This window comes from Larimichthys crocea, chromosome XVIII, assembly GCF_000972845.2.
Source record: "Larimichthys crocea isolate SSNF chromosome XVIII, L_crocea_2.0, whole genome shotgun sequence".
In the NCBI taxonomy this organism is placed as follows: Eukaryota; Metazoa; Chordata; class Actinopteri; family Sciaenidae; genus Larimichthys; species Larimichthys crocea.
Genome location: NC_040028.1, coordinates 11,210,710 through 11,224,680, shown reverse-complemented (window position 1 = coordinate 11,224,680; position 13,971 = coordinate 11,210,710). Strand labels below are relative to the sequence as shown.

Genomic DNA, 13,971 nt, shown 5'->3' with positions numbered 1-13,971 from the left:
CTTTTGTTTAGTAAAACCTCAGGATTTAACAAGAAAAATAAAAGTCAAATAGAATATCCTAATCTACCGTCAGCTATAAGACCAATGCCTCATTCAGCTGAAATTCCAGTGCCAGTTTTTGGACAACTACCTCCTCTAGAAGATCTGAGTGATGTTAAAGAACACAGTGACAGCAATGATGCAGATTTTGAAATTCACAAGGATTCAACAAATAAGCACATATCTGTTAAGTAGAGTATTTTTCATATTTTTTAAGAAAACAATGATCCTATGGTTCAAAAACTTGAGATCAGTTTTGGATTCCGCACCCAAAAATTAGTTAAAAACAGCTGTCAGACTGAAAATTGTGTTCCACAGTGTAATCAGACATATGCTGTCATTAGTGTCTTGGTGGCTGAAAATAAGACTTTTAAGTGTTTGATACCTTAGAATGAGACTTTTATATCTACAGAGAGCAGGTCCTCTTACACGTGATCCATCATGTTGGACTGCTATGTTTCTACAGTAGCCCAGAACAGACAAATCAAACTCTAGATCTTCTAGATCAAGCGGCAACCTCTGTGGCTTCAAAATGAAGCTAATGTGGAAGTCCTAAAAACTGTAATTCCTCAAGCGGCGGATTGAGGCTGGTTGCAGAAGTGAGTCAGTCTCCATAGACGCCTATATTAAAATGCCCAACTAGGAGTAGAACTAAACATGTTTACAGACAACTGTTTTTGTTGTCTGTAAACATGTAAAAATGTAGTCTGGATAGTTAATCCCTCCTTCCTTCCTTCCTTTCTTCCTTTCGTTGTTTTTTCCTGCCTTCCTTCCTTCCTTTTGTCGTTTTTTTCCTTCCTTCCTTTCGTTGTTTTTTCCTTCCTTTCTTCCCTCCTTCCTTTCGTTGTTTTTTCCTTCCTTACTTCTTTCCTGCCTTCCTTCCTTCCTTTCGTCGTTTTTTTCTTTCCTTCCTTTCGTTGTTTTTTCCTTCCTTCCCTCCTTCCTTTCATTTTTTTCCTTCCTTCCTTCCTTTGTCGTTTTTTTCCTTCCTTCCTTCCTTCCTTCCTTCCTTCCTTCCTTCCTTCCTTCCTTTTGTCATTTGCTTTTCATTGTCAAGGAAGGAAGGAAACTTAACGATACCCCGCAACATTAGTTTGTAAGCAGTCTGGAAATGTATAAAATATAGTGCCTAACCCCGACTTCTAACTAGCTGATGTGCTAGCAATTAACATTAGCACAAATTTTAGCATTGGCCGCTAATGTTAGCAATTCGCATGTCTTTACAGTTAGTGCTAATGCGCTAGCTGCTTTGCTGTCTCTGTCTGTCATTTTAGACAGACAAGTTCAAATTAAGTGCCAATAATTGCTAAAATGGCCGCCGCTCGGCTTCTGCCTGCTGGCCCCTCCCCCCTCTCCTCCTTCTGGCAGACTTGAGGTTGCCAAGCAACCAGGACCAACTCTAATCAACAGAGCAGTTACTGCACCTGTTAGAATGTCAGTTGGGAATGCTGACAGAGACAGAGAGAAAATGCTGAGACCACCCCTCGAGGAGGAAGGATCTCTGGCCAAACCGTATTTCCAATCATTGAACCAGCTTAAGTTTGAGCATCCTGAGTCCTTTCTGAACATCTACATAGTTGTTTTGTGTCGATAAATGAAGAAATGTGCCATCTACAGCAATTCAGAGAAACGTTACTTCTGCTTTCCTCCTGAAAATTTCCCGCCTTTTTAACACGGCAGTCTATGAGGCTGTCGATGGGAGTTGCTGCCGCATCTTTGCACTTCCCGCCAAAACTATATATCTGACAGCTTTAGCAGGCGAATGTGAGTGAGACGACAAATTTTCCTACGTTTCTAGCTATAAATGATTTCTGTAGCTTGACATTTGTGGCCACAATCGCAGTTTACAAATATATTTTTAGACAAATTTTCCTCTACCTCTCCACTCTAGCGATGACATCACTCACTCTAGCTCTCAAAATTCTCACAATACACACCCATTCATTTTTTTGGCATGGTTTTTGCCGATTTTTGGCAAAAACTCTTAGATAAGTCATAGCACACCGATCTCTGCCGAGCCGCACGTTTTGATATCTGTTTTGTGTGTGTGCGACAAAAACTCTGGGAGGAGAAGCGAGCCAAAAAAACGGCGTAAGAATAATAAGTGGAAGAAACACGGTGGATAACATATAGTGTGCGCTTTCAGGCACACTCAAAAATATAACTGAGCAGTCAAAGAGATACATTTTAATAGGCGTGTCTGGTTACACCAAGATCGTTGGGCATAAATAATGAAACGAAAGAAGAGTCAGACCACGGCGTGTTGGGTACAGTACATCAGCATTTATTCCATGCAGTTGTTTGCTCTGATTTTATTCTCCCAGATACCCATTGCACTGTACACTGGATAATACAGGAAACTGACAGGATTGGTTGATCGTTATGCCGTTCAACAGGAAAGGGAGTTGGAAATGAGAGTAACAAAGAAACAGATGTTTGATACATGGGATGAGGCAACATGATGTCCACAGTTAGAGACAATTTCACAGAAATTCAAATGTGAGTAACTGGTATTTTGATTAAAAATGAGAGGAAGGGATATCTGCAGAAGTACAGAAATCGGCATCACACATGCCTTCAGGCTTAATGTCTCATTTTACCCTGCTGTGACAGTCCACTGACTGGCTTTTGGTTTTACTAGAAGTGATTCCTTATAGCCTTTGTGAAGATAAAAAAAGCTTTAGGAACACTTTGTGTTGCTAATTACTGATGTTAAGTCTGCTAAATCAATACTTTATTCACAAAGATGATCTAAACGATGAATGGTCCCTTGCAGGGTCACAATAAAGATAAAAATGACATCAGATTCCTGTGATATGACAATGCCTTTGTTCTACCATACACAATACTGTCCTCTTCCCGATACACCAATCCATTGTGCTTCCTTTAAATAATACTTTTCAGGAGAAATCATAGGTCATGACATTTCTAAAGCTGCCTGAAATTAAAAAGAACACCTTACCAGTCATTCATAATAAATTAATTCAATAATCATGTAGGCCAGCTACAAAGAAAAAAAAGAATAAAAGAATCAAAATTAAATTAAAACTTTACAACAATCATACTTCACAGGATATATGCCAGAAAGACAATGTTATTAACAGCTTGATCGGATTACCCAGCCATTACAATAAACTAGGTTATTTCACACGTACGTAAACAGAGTGAAGAAGGTTGAAGGAGGCTCAAGGAAAGGCAGCAGCTGCTTTCAGAACCAGGTGTAAGCCTTTCAAGCGAAAGGGAATTTATCCATCAGTACAGTTTTAGATTCACCCTGTGCCGCTCATGACTCACACCCACCTGCAGTGTTCAATACTGATGTAATACAGGTTTTTCTGCTGCACAGTGACAGAAGCTCGATGCTCTGTCAGAGCTGTGCAATACGTTAAAGAGAGAGGACAAAAAAATAATAATAAAATGAGTTACATTACATTTACAGATGTTTATATACAGGAGTAACTAACACTGAGATGAGGCTGTTGGAAACCAAGAGCAGGTTTGTTGCTCTGTGGCCTGTGGTCTCTGGCTTATATTCCTAACTTAGAAACTCAGCCGCCTGCATACACTTGAGCTGACATCTTGACATCATTATCGTTTATTTCAGCTAATTTTCAATCGCAAAGTCATTAAGGTGATGGACAAAAACACTCTTTATTTGTGTAAAAATAAAAGCCCTCACAGATGCAGTATCCCTTGTCAAAGACAACGTGACAAAATAAAATAATACTGCTGGGATTCTTGGATTTTTATGGTCACGGGAAACAGATAGATAAATAACCTAAAAAAGGGAATGGAACCAGGACGTTTACGTAGCACAAGGAAAAGTAAGTCATTGTGACTGTCGCCATCTAGTGGCTGTTGATATATTGCTCCTGCTGTCAATCGGCAACATAAAACCTGAGCATCAATATCTGGAAAGGTTCACCAGAAAAAAGGGACAATTTAAAAATATACTATCTATAATAATCTGTTTGACACTTGCTGCCCTCCTCTAGCCACCAGTCACTGTATCGTGTCTAGCCAGCTAGACGCCCCGGATCCTGAGCAAGCAACTTCATTCTCACCTGAGTGCCAACCTACATTATTGCTGTTTTATTCACTACAGCACAGTAAAACAGGAAGCTTTTTTTTTTTTTTTTTTTTTTTTGGACATTGCTTATCAGACAGTATAAATTACCCTGCTAGAAAATGGTACATGGGAGATGCTGCACCTCATGATTTAAAAAAAAAAGAGGAAAAAAAGAGGATACTGCACCTGGATTGCAACTAAAACACTCTCTACATCGTTGACATAACATTAGTGTTCATGACAGCAATAACGGGTTGAACATCAAGGCTATCTTTTTTTTTTTTATATATATTCCTGCATGGTCCATAATATGTGCCACTCCAATGAAGACTCCTACATACAACTATTGGTCCAGTCCAGTTTATCACTGTCCACGAACAATCCTGAGATGAGACTTGAAACTGTAATGTCTAATGGAGAGGAAAGGGCTTTGTGTTCTCCATACACACACACACACACACACACACACACACACACGCACACACACACACACACACACACACACACACACACACACACACACAGATAACTCCCTCAACAACTCTGGTCATGACATCTGATTGACGATGACAGTGACGTTGGCGTGTCTTGGAGAAGGATGAGCCGGGTAACAGAGGAAGAGTCCCCCTTTTTTTTTTAAATCTTTTCCTTAGCTGTCAGCCGAGTCTTCACCTCCGTTGCACAGCTAGCTCGTCCACTTCATGCAGTCTTCTGGCAGCTCTTGCGAGCTGCGCAGGCATGCTTGGACAGTTCAGTAGGGATCCTGATGACTCGACACATATTACGGTAGTTTTTTTCTAGGGACGGAGGGAATCTGGTTGCGAGGCAGGTTGTTCATGCTGGTGTTCACACGTTGTTGTTTTTTTTTCATGAGCTCCCTGTTCCCCACTCACCATGGTGGGGGGGAGGGCGGGATAAAAGTGGGGGAGGCGTGGGATAACTGTAAACTCATGATAAAGAAAACTGATCTTACTTTAAGGAGAGGGAGTTCTCGTTGGTTGGGGGATGGGGTTGGTCTAAAACGGTAAGATGCTGAGAGCCAAATCAAATCTGCGTCAGTCACCTGAGAGACCAGCAATAGCAGTGATGTAACTCCACACTCCTACTTGTCAGCCTCTGATACATCCATCTCCTTCTCATCATCATCATCTTCATTCAAACTCAGTCTCTCCCCAACACACAGGTAGCCTATACTCAGTTTCAAAATGTCTTTTTTTTTTCTTTTTGTTTTCTCCTCTGTTCGGATCAGAGAACATACAGAGGTCCTGAATTTTCCTTCAAAACTCAGACAAAAATAAATTATGAATGTTACACTATCTACTGTACATTATCATTCAAAAGGGAATCCCTGCCATGGGTTTGCCTGGATGCTGTGCTAGAGATGAAGAAGAGTGGATTTTCTATAGGGAAGGGGTCGAGGGTGGACGGGGGGTTCTGGGAGAGATTGCATGGGGCGTTTGCTATAGGGAGCTTTGTTTACAAGGTTGTCCTCTTATTGCTGTATTTCTCTGCAGGGCAGAGTGGGACACGATGGCCTCCAGGCAAAAACAAAACCGAGCCCCGGGGGGGGGTGGTTTCACCACGAGGAAGGAGCTCCAGCTTTGTTGTTTCTAATGGTGGCGTCGGAGCACTCCGCTTCTGATGAATCACAGTCGGAGTCCCCAAACTGTAGCGGATTCTGAGAGCAAAATGAGAGAAGCATCAGCACACATGAACTGTAACGGAAACTACTTAAGAAATGTCAGTGACTAACATTAGATGAAAAGCCAAGTGAATCCATCTAATAGTTATAGACATACTATCCACAGTACTGACCTCGTAGCTGTGTTCGTCTGAGCACAGTTTCCCCAGTGAGATCTGGGTCTTCACCCTGCGGACGGCGCACTCCTTGTCAGAGAGGCCGTCCGACTGGGTGGAGATGTCGATGGGGATGTCCGGTGTGTGCGACAGCAGCTCATCCAGGTGCTCCTCCTGACTGGTGCTCATCCTCTCCAGGGGCCCGCTGTGAGAGTGGTCGCTGGTGTTTCCCTCCTCTCCGTCAGACACCGACAGGTTCTCTGAGCTGAAGGTAGAGTAGGACTGGAAGCTGCTCATGCAGCGATGAGGTCTGTGACAGAGAGCAGATGGCCGCATGATGAAACAAGTGTTACAACACAGTGAAAGTTAAGGTGAGAAACTTGATGACTAACTGTATTTTACCTCTGTCTCCTTGGAAACTCCACTTCACTATCAACCTCCCCCTCTTCCTCTTCAGATGACTCATCGCCACCCTGTAAGAGAAGCAGTTACAGCTGTTAATCCATCACCTTTCACAGTTTCTTCAACACACACTCCCTGATGTAAGGCTACAAGCTGTGCTCACCTTCCTGAGAGGTCTGAGAGTGCGGGGCAGTGCAGAGGGCAGGGCGTAAGTGTGTTGGCATGCCTCTTGTTCTTGTGGCTCAGCCTCCTTTGTGGCTTCTCCGTCTGAGGCTGGACCTTTGCCTGGAACAACTAAAGAAGATGGAGCGCCTTCCTGGGTGTTGAGCAGCGAGTAGTGGGGCAACTCCGGGTGGTTGGATACAGGAGGCGTCTCCTGACAGTGTAGGCAGCCAGGGAAGGGGTGAGCTTGGCAGCAGGGACACAAAGAACCAGCACCAGCACCCGGGACGGGATTGGAGCTGGTGGATGAAGTCCGCTGTCGCGTGTCTGCATCCACAGCAGTGGATATGAGGTCAGGGCTGGAGCCAGACACACGGCGCTGTAGGTGGTCCGTCTGAGGGCTGCGAAGGGCAGCGGCGGGGCCGAAGTAGCGCAGGTTGTTGGCACAGTTGACGACGGCCTCCTCGCGGCCCTTTAAGGGAAGGAAGGGCCCTTCAGTCGGTGGGTGGTGGTGGTGGTGATGGTGGAACTGCTGCTCCTGAAGAGACTGGGTGTCTTCTAGTGGCCCAGCAACAGGCTTCAGCAGCCCGGGGAACTCACTGTGGCTTCCTTTGCTGTTGGCGCGACGGTGGCGAGGCTTGCTTCTGTACCGGGCTTTGCCAGGAGGCGTGGAGACCTTCGGGCTGGCTGATAGGGGTGAAGGTGAGGGGAGAGGGTCGACACTGGGGATGCCGTCTGAACGAAGCAAGTCTGGCCTGTAAGAAAAATACATTCAGCAACATTAACATAATATATCTTTGATATTTTCTTCCAATCACAACTGCTTTACCAGCAAGTAATTTATCTCACTTAATCACTACTGACAGTAGTCACTTATTTAACTGTTTATATTAGCTGAGCTTCGCACCTTTTAGTCGGGGGCATCCCAGGTTTGTGGGACATGCTTCCTTTCTTCTTGATGAGCTTCTCTACAGCATTGGACCTGACGATGGGTCTGACCAGGTGGCGCTTGTAGGTGCCGGGATATTTCTTCTCCACTGCCTGCTCTCTCCTACAGGGATGGCTGAATTAGTTTGAAGTTATGTGACAGTGAATAGCATTTACATTCAGTTCTAAAAATCAATCTTACAGTGACGATTGCAAAACACAACAGACAAAAATACACGGCAGTTATTCAGAAGAGGAAAGAAATTCTCACGGGGTCAAGGAAATGGCAACAAATAAACTTTTCATATGAGTCATTCCAGAGCAGAGAAAACAAATGCCTAAGAAGCTAAGGCGGATATGTGACTCAAAAAAAAAAAGCTCTATTGTTCTCATGAATACAAACTGACCCAATACAGTGACTTTTTTTCTTCTGATCTTCTCACTAGCACTAATACACTCTCAGCTGTCTTACTGAAAATGCCATTGAAATGGAGAAAACTGTGGGACACTGACAACAAAGAGCAGGGTGGCAGTTAAGTTAGTTACTGTGAGAGATGGTTTATTTACATACTTCATTAGTTCCTTTTCTCGGACCTCCAGCTGCAGCATGATGGCACTGAGCTCCATGTAGAGGTTGTTTGCTCTCTCCAGTTTCCTCTCGTAGTGCTCCCGAATGTCCAGAGCGTGCCTGAAAGTGAACAGGAAACGTGCTAAGTAAAAAATCTATGCAAAGGTAATTACATTGCTGTTAAAGTGCACAAAGGTCTATCATGCAAAATCTTTCCAATGCATTTTAAAGGATTAATACATCTATATAGTAATGGAGGTGCTACCACGTTTGTTGTTGCATTTGTTACAGGTGAGAAAGAATCCATCTTTTTGCACACACCTGAGTTCATCCCGCCTGCGTCGGATCAGCTCTTCGTCCAGCCTGTGGATACAGGTGCCTTCGCTTTTGATCTTCTCAAAATGTTTCTTCACTTCCTCCCTCCATTCTGACTGTAATACAGATGGGACATAGTCAACATGCTGATAATCCACTCACAGACACAAACACTATCGGATGATTTAAAGTGTGCAAGATATCATCGACAAAAGCTGTTTCTACGTTCATTGTGAGTCAAACGCATCTTTAGAAAAGAGGTGTGCAATGGACAAAGTTAAGGTTAATGTGTTTTCCAGTTGCCCAGTGCCAACCTGAGACTTGAAGTAGGTCTCCTGAGGAGCTCCTAGGACATCAGCAGAGGCAATATCGAGGTGTAGGAGGATCTGACGAAACGAGGGTCGATTCCTGGGCTTGCCTTGCCTGGAATCAGCAAAAAAAAAAAAAAAAAAAAAAAAAAAAAAAAAAAAACGAAGAAGAGAAGATGTGATTAATGAGATCAGTAAGAATGCCCTTTTTTTTTAGGGCAGTCCTGTGTGGTGTATCATTAGCATAGTATAAACGCAGCACTTAATCTTTGTGACCATATTATTTTAACAGACGTGGTGAACAGCAATGCTATCAAATAATATTGTGTGGATCCACAGTTACCATGTCTGTTTCATGAGGATTTTGAAGCCATCTGGGCAGGTGGAGGGGACAGGAAGGTGAAGGCTATTGCTGCCAACACCCCAAATTATAGCTGAGGAGTCCACGTCTTTGTAGGGAATCTCTCCAGTCAGCAGCTCCCATAGGACGACTCCAAATGACCTGCAACACACAGGAGAGTCATGTCTCACTACAGAAACATCAACAGATGACTTTTATCTATGATACCTGCTGTACATCTGTCTCAATTTCACACTTTTACTGTACATCACCTGCATTTTTATATACTTTATTTATTGAAACAATGTATTGCTTTAAATATGTGTGATTTTACTACTCACCATATGTCTACTTTTTCAGACACAGGCTCATTTCTTATCACTTCTGGCGCCATCCAGGCCACCGTGCCCGCAAACGACATCTTTGTACTTTTGTCACTGAGCTCTTTGGACGTCCCAAAGTCAGAGATTTTCACAGTGTCATTGTGGGTGACCAAAACACTAAAACAGACACAAACAGAAGACACACACACACACACTTGTTAGCAAGGTTTGAAAATGTCTCCTATGCTAGTCTAGATCGATGATGTAGCAATTCTAGAGTTATTATAAAAACCCATGATCACTCTTTTATATCTTTTATATTTTTATATAAGTGTCAGACATTACTCCAGGTCAGACGACATGGACGACACAGCAAGTTTTTCATGTGACATTCCACTGGTTTTAATGCACAGTGGATTTATTTTGTAGCATTTTCGATCTAAGCCTGGAAGACTCAGCTGTTACAGAAGCACATTTATGCATCTGAATCACCCCATTAGCTAAATGAGACTGACCTTTTCAGCACATTCAGCCTGGCATCATTCTGCTGACTAATACAGTGTTTGGCACTGCTGCAGCATGATGATATTGATTAGAGAAACAGGGCTACAGTGTGCAGAGGATGAGACAGGACACTGCGTCTTACTCTTATATTAAGGCGGTTAGCTTTGAGAATGTATTCGAGTTAATTGAACTCTTCAGGGCTGAAAGGAGGAATTGTTTTTGCTGCTGGGGGCTATGAAATCTTATACAAGGCTGCTGAGATTTACAGATCAGCTGCAGTAACAAAACAAGAACATATACTGTACTTTCTTAAAGATCAGGGGGAAACATTAAGCTTTACATACTGAAGTATAGTAAGTGGTGGTAATGCACCTTAACGCTGAGAAGATTACACTAGTCACTAATTGGCAAGTTATTACCAGAGTGTGTGGCTGCTGTTGCGTGAAATCAGACAGACGAGAACGACACACACCTGAAAAATGTGAAGAAAAAAGCTCGCCAGTGTGGGAGTTTTATTTGGAAAAAGAAAAGGGCCATTGTTGGACACCGCAGTCAGAATTCCTTTGGCTATGATAACCGTGTGGTGAAAATCTGATATTGTGTTGCTCTATAATGAAGCATTTTCATTTAATTTAACTGGATTTCTATTGTAACTCATTGCATTTGCAATGTCCTCTGAAGGTTGATTAAACATCATTTCATAGTAGTACAATACAAAGAGAGAGTCTCCAAACAATTCTCATCTTACAATAACAGAAACTCACTTGGGAGACTTGAGATCTCTGTGGATGATCTTGTGCAAGTGTAGGTAGTTCATGCCGCTGGCGATGCCTGAGGCCCAGTCCACCAGCATCCTGGGGGTTACTTTCCTCCCCGCCCTCAACACCTCGTACAGCTGGCCCTGGGCACAGTACTCCATGATGATGCAATAACAGGGGGCCTGAGTGCATACACCCCTGAGTTGAACAAAGAAAAATACAGGAAAACACATTAATAGATCATTATAGATAGATCAACCATCCACATTTGGACAACATCCGAGCTCCACCAGCTGAAAATGACAAGATCAACAACATCAGGTAACATGAAAGGACAAGTGGTCGCAGACGTACTTGAAGCTGATGATATTTGGATGCTTCAGTTTTCGCAGGTGTTTAATGTCTGTCTCCTTCTGCTCGCGCACCTTCTTGATGGCCACCTCTTCAGAGCGAAATTTGCCCAAGAAGACGGCTCCTTGTGCACCGCTGCCCAGCCACTGCAACTCTGAAATCTCTTCAAATGGAACCTCCCACATATCTGGAAACAAATAAATTACATTTTGTCAAAATCAAAGTTATATGTTGGTACTTTTTGAAGCGTATATATGTCTTATTTTGATCTTTTGTTAGTCTCTTGATGATCAAGAGAAAATTATCATCTTGGGGAATATGCTCATTCACTCACACACTGTTATGAATTTGACAGCTCGTCTGGCTCTGTGTAAAGATACCTACTGGAACTTGCACCTTTAAAACTAATTGACACGTTATATGTAAAGACAGCAATGTGCCATTTTACGGGGAGCTCTCGGCTGGGTGTAGTCACTTCTTTAAGTCTCCCGTTGGTTGTCTGGCAACCTCAGGACTCCAGGAAGTAAAAAAATTAAAAGTGAAAATGTCAAACTATGTGAAACTCTTAGGGGGAAAAAACAACAGTCGCAACACTTTCAAAATAAATGTCATGTAGTTTAAGTCTCCGAGAACCATCCTTAGCAGACGGTGACATCTCTGAGGTACAGATTTGCACAAAAACATAATTAAATCATATTTCATGTTTTAGTCATACTGAGCAAATATAAACATAAATCCCTGTGCCCAGCTGCTATAAATGTCTTAGAAACTCTTCAAACAGTGAGTCATAAGATGTTCCATCCTCGTTATGTGGTTTGCAAACCAGCGCAGAGGAGAAGCTGCTGAAATTTCCAGCCCACCACATTTGGACATTAGCTGACCAACCACAAAACCCAGCCCAGTTCTGTCTGACCTCGGCTTGTATCCTGTAGCCTCTGTATCCAGCCCTGCGGCAAGGTGAGCCTACCTTTACCATGACCTCAATTCAAACTGACAGCTGTACGGCTTCAACCACAACAACAATATGGTGAAGCTAGGGGTGACGGATACGGTTTCAGACTACATTAGCACAAGCGGGAAAGGGGAATCTGAAGTTCGTTTCTCAGAAGCCTTAAAGGGACATGGGACATTTGAATTAAACATGGAGCGTTTAGTTTCCTAAACTCGTGCCATGCAGAGAAAAAAAGCCCAGAACTAACCTTGCTGCTGTAGCTTGTATTCTGTGGAGTATGTCTTCCCTATGATGTTCCAGACAGGCCGAAGGCAGCCAAACAGCCCCTCTAAGAAACCACCTGAACCAGGCCCCGCTCTGTGGAAGTGCAGCTTGATGTCATCAGGGTGATGTGGGTGACCCTGTCTCCCCTCTCCACTGTGGTCCACGGGACAGTGCCCTTCTCCCATCTGCTCCTCCATCCCACTGCCACAACCACCGTGCTCACAGGAGGCTGGCGATCCAGCTTCCTCATGGTCCTGCTCCTGCAGCTGCAGCACACTGTTGTCAAAGTGTCCGCCCTCGCTCCGTGTCGAGTCCACGCTCAAGGCTGTGTTCGGGGGACTTATACCCCCCAGCATTGAGTCGTCGTCCTGGCCGGGTGTCTGTAGTGTCTGCAGAGGAACGGCCAGGTGTGTCGGTGGGGCCAAATCTGTGATAATCTGAGGAGGTAAATTGGACGGAGGGGCCTGAGGAGGCTGAGGTTGGGAGTTGGGCGAGTTTGATTTCTTCATCGCATCCCCAACTACAGTGAGTTTGAGCTCCTCCTTCAGCTTGCCCACCAGCAGACTGGGGCAGGAAGTCCACGAGAGCACCTCGGGGGAGCTACCCATGGTGTCGTGCATGGGCTAGCCAGTGATGATGAGTTGGGTGTGTCCTAACACACTGGTTTGTCTGAATGCTGAAAATCACCTGCAGAAGAACAAGAGAGAGGGAGACAGGTTATCTAAAATTATTAAGTACACGTGAATGAAATGCAGATTTAAGTAAAAAGCAGCGTTAAATTAATTTGGATGTAGACACCTCTGATACAACATAAACATGATTATAACTGTTGCCATGGGGCCCTTTTACTTCTCCAAAGAGAAATGCAATCCTTTCATTTCCTCTCATAGATCTGGGATTGAGAGAGCTTACATTAATGATGATTATATTCAACTATGGAGCGCAAACACTGCAGGGCGGAGGAGGTCAAAAAATCCAAGCAGGCTTTAAATCAGTGCATAAGAGACAGAGTTGCTAAATAAAAGAGTAAATACAAATAATACAATCCTGAGAAATATCTACAGTTGGACTAAACCGATCACACAAGCACAACTGAGGCTTTACTACGTTCTCTTTGAAGCAGTAACAGTATATAGCCTGGATTTAAAGTATTACTGTGTATTAGTACAGCTGAGGTCAAAACATCTGGCACACACAGCCCATTCTCACTGCTTAACCAGCAGGGCTGGACGTTAGCCACCACAGTTCGGTCTGTAGCCGGCAAAAATTTCTTGTACCATCTTAATCAGTGTTACACAAGGTGCTGCCGGACCAGGGTTAAGGAAGGGACACGACTAAGGAAACATCTAAACACAGATCAACATGTAGCCACTGAGAGCAGGTGATACGGGTAAAATCCTCATACTCAGATATGTGTTATGCATTTTCTGGATATCTGCGGGCTACGCCACAAGCCCAGAAATATTAACTCATCGTCAGGTGATAACCGATTGATTGACAGGATAAACCAACAAATTAAAAACCTGAAAAATCAAGACGTCATCACAAGAAATAATTACAATGAATAGAAGTTGAAAAAAATCCAGATCTGTCTCTTCTTTATTCAAAACGTTCCCCTGACGGGACAAATATATCCAGAGATTGGATGTCGGAAGCTCAGGCACAGCTAGTGAGCAGCTTGGCAGCATTTTCCTGACAAACATGTTGTCACAAATATAATGCATTTGTTGGGGACTATTTTCAGACGTGGATTAATACACATTTGGTGCTCTAGTTAGTATTTAAGGGACCAGAATGGTGTATGTGGGCCAGACAGACTTAAAATAAACTACAGTTTTGCCATTATGTCATCCAGTGCAACAAAGTGACTCAAAAAGCTCTATGGCACCAGC

General features: G+C 43.4%; 1 protein-coding gene across 4 annotated transcripts in view; it reads right to left on the bottom strand.

The window, feature by feature from the left end:
- Positions 1 to 2,302: 2,302 nt before the first annotated feature.
- Positions 2,303 to 13,971, bottom strand: part of map3k13 (mitogen-activated protein kinase kinase kinase 13) — a 34,359-nt gene continuing 22,690 nt past the window's right edge. For 3 of the 4 annotated variants that reach the window (XM_027291036.1, XM_019267047.2, XM_027291037.1), the window contains 13 exons: positions 12,063 to 12,766; positions 10,867 to 11,050; positions 10,519 to 10,710; positions 9,269 to 9,427; positions 8,931 to 9,089; positions 8,594 to 8,702; positions 8,286 to 8,395; positions 7,968 to 8,084; positions 7,377 to 7,532; positions 6,471 to 7,224; positions 6,308 to 6,378; positions 5,924 to 6,215; positions 2,303 to 5,786 (listed from right to left, as the gene is read on the bottom strand). In XM_027291036.1, the coding sequence (XP_027146837.1) occupies positions 5,685 to 5,786; positions 5,924 to 6,215; positions 6,308 to 6,378; positions 6,471 to 7,224; positions 7,377 to 7,532; positions 7,968 to 8,084; positions 8,286 to 8,395; positions 8,594 to 8,702; positions 8,931 to 9,089; positions 9,269 to 9,427; positions 10,519 to 10,710; positions 10,867 to 11,050; positions 12,063 to 12,699 (3,042 nt within the window). In that variant the 5' untranslated portion in view covers positions 12,700 to 12,766 and the 3' untranslated portion in view covers positions 2,303 to 5,684. The remainder of the gene's footprint in view (positions 5,787 to 5,923; positions 6,216 to 6,307; positions 6,379 to 6,470; positions 7,225 to 7,376; positions 7,533 to 7,967; positions 8,085 to 8,285; positions 8,396 to 8,593; positions 8,703 to 8,930; positions 9,090 to 9,268; positions 9,428 to 10,518; positions 10,711 to 10,866; positions 11,051 to 12,062; positions 12,767 to 13,971) is intronic. The other variant, XM_027291039.1, reaches the window with a different exon arrangement.